We start from the raw sequence: 12,009 nt of genomic DNA, 5'->3' as shown, positions 1-12,009 counted from the left end.
TTTTAACGGATCCATACCGCCACCTACTGAAAAGGAGCGTGGATATTCTGCTACATATTCCAAAACGTTCTACGTACATATTCTATATATTTAACCCAATACATTTAAACTGTGCATTTATTATTTTCCCTGGTTATGGACTATTATCTAAGATGCTGGATATTGTAAATGCCTGACAAATTGTTTCGGTTTCATATATACTATTAATGCATGTTCTACAGGTTCTGCTTCTGACATTAATCCATGATGCATAAACCGGTTTTATTTTTCTCCATGATGTATAACGTAGCATTAATTAGAGTGCTCCTTTCTCAGATATGTGAGAATCAGTACATTTATGCTGATGTTGATTGAGGTTAACAGGTCTTGCAGTTCTCCAAATGGAATTATATGCATTGCCTCCCTAACCTACACAAATATGCACTGCAAATTTAAACTTCATATTCATCTGGATATTTAAACATGTTATCTTTTTGAGGCCCAAAACAAATTAATATTAACTATTTTTTTGATTACCGCTATGGTTATAAACACACTTCACATGGTGTGATGAACTCTAATGGTGATCTTGAGAAACTGCAGATAAAATTTTATTCTATCAGTAGACCGATGCAGTTTGAGATGCTGCATTATATCCTAGATCAATCAAACTAATAATTTGACATTTGATTTCCTTATGCTAATGTTTAAGATTATTATGTAGCGTTCTTGCATTTTTGCTTTCAGACAGTTGTCAAGGTCTTTAGTGACAGAAATACACAAAACACAATTTAGTCTTTAGTTCAAACTTGTATTAAAGCTCATAAAATAATACCAAGTACAACTGAAACATATCATATCATGTCATGTCATTATAGCAAACACATCTTTTGTCTCACATTAGAAAATTTAGCTTACATGATTTTGATACAATATATACAAAATATTAAAAATATTTTGTGAAAAATATATGTGAGTGCTAAAGTTGATAATTAGAATTACAATTCAATTATGATTGTAGCTTTATACTGAAGACCCAGAATCCTCTCTGTTCTGACCACTGACTCTATTCCCTTCTCTGCTCCACCTGTGAATAAAACAAAATCATAATTTATATCAACACTACACCAACAATAACCATTCAATATCAAATATCATTCCTGCACATGGATGTTCACCTCACCTGATAATGAAGCTCCTTTTCATTTCACAGGATTCTAGGATTTAGACAAGGATGTAAACTGCATACCAGCTCTAAACAAAGTCTGTTCACGGTCTAATCTGTAAGGAGAAATCACAAGAGAAATTGCAAATTAGTTACTATATTTCAATTTAAAAACTAAAATGAATTGTCACATTAAATTAAGTTTCTTAAAGTTATTTACTTAATTAGTTAAACACACGTCTAAAACAATATTTGGGTTTTACATATAATCTGTTTAAAACATGAATTATGTTCAAATGTTATGACTGCAGAACATAATTCTTAACTGCAGTCACTGTAAAGAGAAACACATGCTGATGAGTTTATGGTTTATGTACTTGACGACAAAATGCAAATACAAATTATATTATGAAGTAAAATGAAAAACTTTGAGTGAAACTTTCACTAGTTAAAGCTGTTTGTCCTCTAGTTTAAACACTGCTTGTATTGGTCTTAGTAAATAATGTAAAATAATGTAAATAATGTTGCTTGTCCAATGTAAAAAATACTACTAAAAATTAAATGTTTTAAGATTTGTTCTGACACAAACTCTTCCAATAAAGTTTAATAGGCATATTTTTGAAAGCTGTCCCATGTATTAAATCTATATGAAGCTCTCTTTAATACCACAAAGAGATGTTTGCTCACCTCAGTTCACAGTTTGAGGCTCGAAGCACATCAATGAGCTGCTTCACTGAGTCTCCAATCATATTGTTTCTCAGATCAAGCTCTTTTAAAAACTGCAGTGCTTTTGTGTTTGCCAAAGCCTGAGTTAAAGCAGAAACGTCTGTAACGCCACAGAAATTTAGACTAAAAAAGACAAACAGAAAGACAATCATAAAACAAATCATAATTAATAATTGTAAACAAACATTATATGAACTTACACAAATGTGATTTAAACTATGTGATTTTAAGATTTATGAAGTTCCTCACCTCAATCTCTCCAGTTTACAGTCTGAATCCTTCAGTACATCACATAACTGATTCACTCCTGTGTTTTTTATTTGATTCTCACTGAGGTCCAGTTCTCTCAGGTGTGATGGGTTTGATTTCAGAGCTGAAGTCAGGGTGAGAGCCTGCTCGTCTGTAATACTGCATTCACTCAAACTGAAGAAAGAAAAAGAAAATACAAGGATTCATATCCATGTTAAGCTCATGTGAGTTAAATGCACCATGTTACATTATTTTATTTGTGTCATTACGGTCTTCTTTCACAGAAAATTTGTCAGATTTCAGCACATTAAACAATTTTATAGTATCAAAGTATCAAATGCTTCAATGTTTAATGTGCTTGACACTGACACACATACCGAACAGTAGCTAATTAGCTAATAGTAAATTTCAGTCTTTCTTTAGGTGAGGAAATTTCAGGAGATGTAGCTATAAATGATGTGACATGAGTCTGTATTTTCTTAAAATACAATAACAGTAATCTTTAACCACACCATAACAGTTGTACAGTATAATGTTACTAACTCTAGTTTCTCCAGCTTGCATTGTGGGTTCATCAGTAGATCACTGAGGTTTCTCACTCCAGAGTCTCCTAGTTCATTCATACTTAGGTTTAGTTCTCTCAGGTGTGATGGGTTTGATTTCAGAGCTGAAGTCGCAGCAGAACAACCTTCATCTGTCATTAAACAGTATTTTAACCTACATTGAGAGAAATGAGAAAAATCACACTTCACTCTGTTTCTTTTAAATAAAACATTTTTTTATTGTATGTGAATATTCTCACCTCAGTCTCTCCAGTTTACAGTCTGAATCCTTCAGTACGTCACATAAGCTATTCACTCCTGTGTTGTTTAGTTCATTCCTACTGAGGTCCAGCTCTCTCAGGTGTGATGGGTTTGATTTGAGAGCTGAAGTCAGGATGAGACACTGTTTCTCTGTAATACTGCATTCACACAAACTAAGGATAAAAAGAGAAAAGGCAATCAAACAAACAAATGTTAAGTTCATGTGTGAGTTAAATTCATAATGAGTAAATACACAATGTACACAGATCAAATCTTTATAATAAGCACTGCAATATTCCTTTAAAAATAAGAATAGTCTATTTTGATTTCATGGTGACTTTAAGAAACTAAACAGTAAACATTAATCACATTGTAACACTGTAGAGTATAATGATACTAACTGTAGTTTATCCAGTTTAAATTGTGGGTTCATCAGTAAATCACTGAGGTTTTTAACTCCAGAGTCTCCTAGTTTATTTCCGCTCAGGTTCAGCTCTCTCAGGTTTGATGGGTTTGATTTCAGAGCTGAAGTCACAGCAGAACAACCTTCATCTGTCATATCACAGCAGCTTAACCTACATTAGAAAGAGAACATGAAAAGATAGAAGAAAAATATTTATTTAGTAAAGTCACAAAATAACTAAATTTTAAAAAACAGACAGAGGAAGAAAACCGTTCATTCAGCACATATTTTATGCTTCTTTCTTCTGTGTAGGTGTTTGTTCTGATCTCATGCATCAAGATCAAAAAAGCTTTTTATCACCCATTAAAAAAGTAACGGTGATGCAGGTCCATAACCAGAGCTGCTGCCATCATTTTGGGGGTGGCGGGTCACATTATTAGGCCTGCACTACTTTATTATACAATATTTTTAATTTATATTTTTCTTTTAACATACAGTTGTGGTCAGAATTATTGGAACCCTTGGTAAATATGATCAAAGAAGACTGTGAAAATTAACCTGCTTTGTTAATCCTTTTGATCTTTTATTTTAAACATTCACAAAAAGCTAACCTTTCATTGGATAATAAGAATTTAAAATGGGGGGAAATATCATTATGAAATAAATGTTTTTCTCAAATACACGTTGGACACAATTATTGGCACCCCTAGAAATTCTTAAGAGTAAAATATCTCTGAAGTATATTCCCATTCATATTCACAATTTTGAGCACTCTAGGGTGATTATGAACATGAAATGATCCAGCCATGGCTTCCTGTTTCACAGAAATATAAATAGGAGGGAAAACAAAGCCCAAATTCCCTTAATCATCCATCACAATGAGAAAAAACAAAGAATATATTTCTGATGTGCAGCAAAAGATAATTGAGCTTCACAAATTAGTGAAGTGGCTTTAAGAAAAGAGCTAGAGCAGTGAAAATTCCCATTTCCACCATCAGGGCAATAATTAAGAATTTCCAATCAACAGAAAATGTAATGAAACTGCCTGGAAGAGGACGTGTGTCTATATCGTCCTAATGCACGGTGAGAAGGAGCGTTTGAGTGGCTAAAGACTCTTCAATGATCACAGCTGGAGAATTGCAGAAAATAGTTGAGTCTCGGGGTCAGAAAACCTTAAAAAAAAATTGTCAAACAGCCCTTACATCACCACATGTTGTTTGGGAGGATTTCAAGAAAAATTCTCCTAGCTCATCCAAAAACAAACTCCAGCATATTCAGTTATCAGACAGGACTGGCACTTCAAATGGGACTGGCTTCTATGGTCAGATGAAACTAAAAAATGAGCTTTTTAGCAGCAAACACTCAAGATGGGTTTGGTGAACACAGGGATAAAAAGTACCCCATGTGTACAATGAAATATACTGCTGTATTTGTGATGTTGTGGGCCTATATTTCTGCTGGAGGTCCTGGACATCTTGTTCAGACACATGGCATCATGGATTCTATCAAATACCAACAGATAAAAAATCAATAAGTGACTGATTCTATTAGAAATCATATAATGGGCCATGTTTGGATCTTCCAACCGTACAATAATCCAAACACAAACCTCAAAAACAACACAAAAAAACCAAGCTTCTGCTGGCCATTCCAGTCCTCTGACCTGAACCCTGTAGAAAATGAGTGAGGTGAACTGAAGAGAAGAAGCACCGTCATGGAGCTGTGAATCTAAAGGATCTGGAGTGATTCTGGATGAAGGAATGGTCTCTGATCTCTTGTCAGGTGTTCTCTAACCTCATCAGGCATTATAGGAGAAGATTTAGAGCTGTTAAACTGACAAATGGAGGTTTCAAAAAGTATTGAATAAAAAGGTTCCAATAATTGTGTCCAACGTGTGTTTGAGAAAAACATTTATTTCATAATGATATTTCCCCCCATTTTAAATTCTTATTATCCAATGAAAGGTTAGCTTTTAGTGATTTTTTAAAATAAAAGATCAAAAGGATTAACAAAGCAGGTTAATTTTCACAGTCTTCTTTGATCATATTTACCAAGGGTTCCAATAATTCTGACCACAACTGTACATCACTGAGTGATGCTCCAGCACACATCATCATCAGTGATGTTTCCTGGGGCCATCAGGTGTTTTCGCGTCTTTCAACAGCCATACACCCAGATGACCCAGGCAGGATTGACTGTCTCCTGAATCACAACCACCATGCAGGAACCTCCGTTGCCTCCGTGGCTGACTTAATGCCTCGTTTCATGCTGGCCCCTCTGATGCCCAGCATGTCATTGACTCTGCAGAGAGACTTGGCCACAAACTTTCTGCAACCTACCTCAATTAGCTTGTACCTTGCAACAAGCCATTGTTCCAGCACTCTTCTACCAGTTCGGTACACTTGGTTCTCTTCCTCTCATTGGTCTCCTCAATTCAATCCTCCCAGGGAACTGTGAGTTCTGAAAGGATGATCTGCTTGGAGGCTTCTGAGATTGGAACCATGTCTGGCCTTAGCCATGGCAGCAGTTTCTGGGAACATCGGTTGCTTTCCCAGGTCAAATTTCAGCTCTTAGTCCTGTGCTGTTGAAAGCAGGCCAAAGGAGGTCGTCCTGTAGCTGGTGTTACCTTCTCCCCAGCCTTGACAAAAGTTGTGGTCTTCTTCACTGGAGGTAGGCACTTACAGTGAGTGGTCCCACTGGAGATGGTATCTGCAATGGCCTTCTGGATTTTGCCATGATGTCAGCAAAAACGCCCCCCACTCAATGCTCTTTGACAGCTACTAAGGATTTGGTCCAGAGTCTCTCTCATCAGGTACAGAGGACAAGCAGGTGACTCTGCCTTCCCCCAGCAGAACAAGTTGGAAGGGCTTGGTAGTACATCGTAGATAACCTGGATTTGGAATTTTATTCAGTGGGGCTCGGATTTCAAGCATCGACGACAGATCGTTGTTTTCCGATGGAAAGCTTATAAGGAATGTATTTGCTACATTAGTGCAAGCAGTACACATCAAAACAAGCAGATTAAAAAAGCAGTACGTACCAGATTCATTGTAATAACGAGTCACAAACGCGTCCACTGCTGAAATCCCAGTTTAGTTAGAGAGGTAAGGGTCCACAGAACAACATCCAGCGAGCACTTTTAGTCCAGCGAAACAATAACGTTGTAGTAAGGATGAATATTCCTTTGTTTACGTTTCATTTCTTCAGAGAGTTATTGTTCGCGTCCGTTATGGAATAAATTACGCTCAAAAACAGCGTCTTGGTGGTAAAAAAACAACACGGTGCTGTAGCATACAGTTTTACAAACAGAATGAGACCGTCCACGGAAAAAAAAGTCTCAGAAAAGCGGAATATAGATTATTTGAATTTGCCGCTCCCTCCAGTCAGCCATGACGCACGCTGTGACACGCACGCTGTCATCTGAGCGGGGCGTAACTTAGCGATCTGCTTTATCCATAAAAAACTTTTTTTTTTTCCTTCTACATTTTTTACATGTGTGTGTGTGTATTGTGTGGGGAATGTGGCCGTATCTGTATGATTATCATCTGAATGGAAGCACATCAGCGTGTGATTACTGACTCTATGACCATGTCTGGCAATATCACTTCATGTCTGGCAATCAGAATACTTCAGTATACATACTATATACAAAGCATTTTTTTCTATTTTTTTTTCCTTTTTTATTACTCAAATAATTATTTTTGTATTTTTAGTGCTCAAATAAATCTGTCTATTATTTTATAATTGAAAAACTATGCAGGAACATGTATAATGACTAAAATAGCTTGTATAATTCTGCAATCCATTTGGTGGTTATTTTTCCTCAAACAGGGGGGTGGGGGACTATAAATAGTTTCAGAAAAAATATTGCAGGAATCTCATTTTTCATGGTATCTTCTTCAAATTTGAAATATGAACTCATGAGACATGTGGCTTTCAATCCATTACTTTTCTGGATTGCTCCAGGACTTATTTCATGTATTTGTATATGAAATAAAAAAAACATTCAGTGTGGAAAAATATATTCAAGGCACGTCAGCAGGGCCTGAAGTTAACTTTTTTGACCACCAGCCACTGTGGCAGGTGGATTTAAAAATCCACCTGCCACAGTAACTTTTTACCTGCCAGTTTTTTTTTGTTTTGTTTTTTTGCCTCATAAAGGTGAAAAATAGAAATCACACAAACATTATTCTTTAACTTGTAAGAATACACATTTAAGTGCTGTCAAGTTATTAACGAAATCATTATAAGTAATAATAACTCTTAGACTATATATTTTTTAATTTTTTTATTCATTGATTTGCTTTGTCACATACATAGTCATATGTCATAGTCACACCGGGATAAAAAAAAACAGGTACACACACACAGATATAAGTTAGACCTAAGTTACCGCAGCTCGTATGTAAACAAATCAAACACGGCTGTGTTGATGGCTGATTTAGTCAGTAGACAGTTCCTGGCAACTGTTAATTACAGCCTTCAGGAACCGTTAAGCAGAACTAAATGAATATTAAAGTTACCGGGTACCGAGCATTTTCTCACTAGTTCCCAACTCCCAACATACACACGCACACACATCTGTGACACACAAACGTAGTCAGAGAAGGGCCTCATCTTCTTGCCGATCGCGTGATCGTTCCGAAACAGAAGTCGCATCTTCTCAAACTGCGCTGCTTTCATGGACGTCAGTGCCTTGACCGCAGCGTTCTCCTCCGGAAGCGCAGTCTTTGATATTTTGCAACTTATTGTGTGTAGGTGGCTTTTTGATGACTCGTGGTCCTTAATTGCTTCTAATTTTAAGTTTTTAGTCCCGATTACAAAAGGATTTCGCTTTCTCTGAGCCATACAGCAGTCACTGCAGTACATTTCATCTGTACTGCGGTCATAAATCAGCCACTCACGAACCTTGCCGTTGTCGCCAATTGTCCACTTTGTATTAAAACGTAATCTTTTACTTTTCTTTGACTCATCCATTGTTCGTTTCAGCTGGCCTCTTTACCCCAGTAATGTGCCGCCACATTTTGAACTAAAATCTAACGAAATGGCAGACTTAAAAAAAAAAAAAAAAAAAAGACGCAAAAAAACAACAACTAATGAATCACTCAATTCTCATTGGCTACCCGCCAATGTGGCAGGTAGATTGACAGTTTTACCCGCCAATTGCAAAATTCACCCGCATTTGGCGCGTGGTCGGGTGTTAATTTCAGGCCCTGCACGTCAGTGCCTATAACTTTTTAATTTAGGTAGGTTATTTTCACCTGCATGGCCCCAAATGGGGATGAAGGTTAACAGGTTAAGCACATTCACAAGGCAGGTTTCCTGCCTTGACCTACAATGTAATGTGATTTATCTGGATTCCCTGAATCTTTTCACAACATTACATGAGGTAGTTGGTTAAAGACCTAAATTCTAAAATGCAATTTTTTATTTGTTTGACACTTCACTCATGAATTATGGCAAAAAGTGATGAGCCATGATCCAGCTTTGCTTGCAAAAACTGAGATCCTCCTTTTATATGCAAACACGATACCTTGACCTACCAATTCACCTGCTTATTGTGAACCGTTTCAGAAGAGTTTAACGTGGATTCTATAACCTTTTCACTTTTATTTTGCCTCTGTCCCAACTTTTTTGGAATGTGTTGCAGCCATCAAAATCTAAATTTGTTCATATTTACAAAACACATTTACGTCGGTCAGTGAAAACTTTGGAAATCTTTTCTTTGTACTTTTGTCAATTAATTAAAAGTTAAAGAGAATGAACAAATCACAGATTCTTGATTTTATTGCACTTTTACAAAATGTCCCAACTTCTCTGGTATTGGGGTTCTAAATACAACATGACTCACAAACAGCTGCATGTTTGTCTGTATTTTAATTTATATGTTGTGTAAAATCAAGTCAAGTGACCTTTATTTCTAGTGCATTATATAATACAGATTGTGCCAAAGCAGCTTCTTAAAAATAAAAAAACAAACATGAAAAAAACATGTCAAATATGTAATCAATTATTTATTTTTTACTAAATGAAAAAAGGTGATTTTAAGCATTTTGATTATTTGAATATTCCTCACCTCAATCTCTCCAGTTTACAGTCTGAATCCTTCAGTACTTCACATAAGTGATACACTCCTGTGTTTTTTATTTGATTTCCACTGAGGTCCAGCTCTCTCAGGTGTGATGGGTTTAATTTCAGAGCTGAAGTCAGGATGTCACACTGTTTCTCTGTAATACTGCAATCCCACAGACTGAGGACAGGAAGAGAAGAAAATGGATCAGATCTACGATGATCATTTCAGGATTTGGAGATTTTTTTCATCATGTCTGACAAAAATTTGTCATTTTAAACTGACAACTCAGAAATTATCACTATCCAGCATTAAAAAGATTAAAGGGGTCATGAACTGCCTCTGTGTTTTATTTTGTACTGTTCTCTAAAGTCCACTTATAATGTTGCCAAGATTTTTACATAAAAAAAATCATAATTTAGAAGTAATAGGCCACTTTCTCTTCTGTTTTTGACCCCCCTATTTCAGAATGCTCTGTCTAAATAGGCGTGACAGTCTGTAGACTCAGAAGTAAATGCCCACTGCTATAATTGGTTAATAGTTATATATGTATCATTCACTCTTTCCTAATGTTGGAATCAGAAGGAAGGCAATGAAAAGACCACAGCTTGGCACTGCACATCATCTTGTTGTATTCAGACCTGCATGTTCACTTCATGCACAAATCAGTGGGGCTATACGGGCAGCGATGTAGAAGCAGGCGTTGATCTTCTTCTGCAGAGGCGGTGTTTAGCCACACTATTGCATTCTAGAGTAGAACATTTCAAAAGCTGTTGTTTTGGCAGACTGCCTTCGATATAAGCTGTTTTTGTACTAAAGACAAAGTTTTGAGTTCTGAAACTTACAGGATGTTTTTATAGTACAATAGCTTCTTATATGTGAAAATAATTAAGGAAATTTTGGTTTCTCAGTTCATGAGCCCTTTAATAAATGCTATATATATATATATATATATATATATTGCTCATTGTTAGTTTGTTAACTAATACATTAATGTTAATGAAAGAGTTATGATTATGACTGTGTACATGAAGCTTCAACAGTGAAGAAAAACAGTGGGTGAAAAGTGAAAGTGAATGATAGTGACTAAACACTACAAAGGATTGTGCCCAAACAACACAAAACTACTGCAGCATTGTGACAGCAAACCCCAAACATAAAATATTCACCTTACAGACCGTTTCCACAAAAAGCGACCACAAAGAACTTCACAAATCCATGAAAGAGCTGCAACTGCCAAAACTTAAATCACACACCAGCGCTAAAATGTGAAAGAGATGGAGTAATGATCATAAAACCTGGACATTTGGAGCACCAAGGTGAACTTCAATATTTGCCCTCACCAGAAAAATCACTTGACCTGAATATTATGAAACCACTGTGGACAGTTTTGGAGTGAAGCATGAGCAACTGATTCCTTCTGTATCTGAAGCAACTTGCATATGATTTAATACACAACCTTCAACTCAATACTATTCAAAAGTTGCATGAATTCATTCTAAGAAAGTTGGTGTCAAACTGAAGAACAGACAACAGCATGAGTGATTCTGAATCTTTATTGAAGTGAAATTCACCAACCAACAACACAGGAATGTAAGGCACTGTAAGGAATTCAGGCAGCATACTTAGGTTATCATGACGCAGAAGAACAGGAGGGCATACAGATAAGCAGTCAAGTACGCAGCAGTATTAGACAAGACCAGATGACAAAATGAGAGTGAGTGCTGTCTTTATAGTAGTCCATGATGATTGATGATAAGTGCATATGGTTAATATTCCGGTGATGGTGAATGAGGGGGAGGAGTTGCAGGATCTGGAGCTGATAGTACAGCCGAGTCGGTGTTAAAGGTAATTGGTGGTAAAACACCTTAATATAATATCGCCTATTTCCCATGTGTCCACAAAGTATCAAGGAACACACAATTAATACCTGAGGCTCCTAACAATATATATAGGTCTTATAAAGTGAAATGAACAGTCTCTGAAAGACACTGAACATTATTCACAACATTATTACTTGTAATCCATAGCCTCGTTTAAACAGGAAGTCTGATTCTTTTCTGCAAACCAGTTCTTTTGGACAGTTTCTGGTTCAATTAACCGATTCTCCGGTTCGTTTTCATAATTGCGCAATGACATAACGTACACGTAACGTAACGGGGGAGTCGTGGCCTAATGGTTAGAGAGTCGGACTCGTAATCGAAAGGTTGCGGGTTCGAGTCCCCGGCCGGCAGGGATTGTAGGTGGGGGGAGTGAATGTACAGCGCTCTCTCCACCCTCAATACCACGACTGAGGTGCCCTTGAGCAAGGCACCGAACCCCCAATTGCTCCCCGGGCGCCGCAGCATGGCTGCCCACTGCTCCGGGTGTGTGTTCACGGTGTGTGTGTGTGTGTGTGTGTGTGTGTGCATTTGTTCACTACTCACTGCTGTGTGTGTGCACTTGGATGGGTTAAACGCAGAGCACCAATTTCGAGTATGGGTCACCATACTTGACAATACTTTTTTTACTTTTACATGCATTTACATTATTAAATCTCCTAATAATGATGTAAAACATATGTTTTACATGTCTAAAGCATATAAAATAAATATAGTATTAATCAACCCCCCTT

General features: G+C 36.7%; 1 protein-coding gene across 1 annotated transcript in view; it reads right to left on the bottom strand.

Moving 5' to 3' along the window:
* Positions 1 to 1,827: 1,827 nt before the first annotated feature.
* Positions 1,828 to 12,009, bottom strand: part of LOC306874611 (uncharacterized protein) — a gene marked incomplete at its 3' end in the record, with an annotated part of 42,814 nt that continues 32,632 nt past the window's right edge. The window contains exons 25-30 of the mRNA XM_079424759.1: positions 9,402 to 9,575; positions 3,324 to 3,497; positions 2,922 to 3,095; positions 2,663 to 2,836; positions 2,120 to 2,293; positions 1,828 to 1,993 (exon numbers count right to left, since the gene is read on the bottom strand). Coding sequence (XP_079280885.1) covers positions 1,828 to 1,993; positions 2,120 to 2,293; positions 2,663 to 2,836; positions 2,922 to 3,095; positions 3,324 to 3,497; positions 9,402 to 9,575 — 1,036 coding nt within the window. The remainder of the gene's footprint in view (positions 1,994 to 2,119; positions 2,294 to 2,662; positions 2,837 to 2,921; positions 3,096 to 3,323; positions 3,498 to 9,401; positions 9,576 to 12,009) is intronic.

The sequence above is a fragment of the Barbus barbus genome (genome assembly GCF_936440315.1).
Source record: "Barbus barbus genome assembly, chromosome: 9".
Classification (NCBI taxonomy): domain Eukaryota; kingdom Metazoa; phylum Chordata; class Actinopteri; order Cypriniformes; family Cyprinidae; genus Barbus; species Barbus barbus.
Note: the sequence above shows the minus strand (reverse complement) of the source record. Positions and strands in the feature narration are given on the sequence as shown.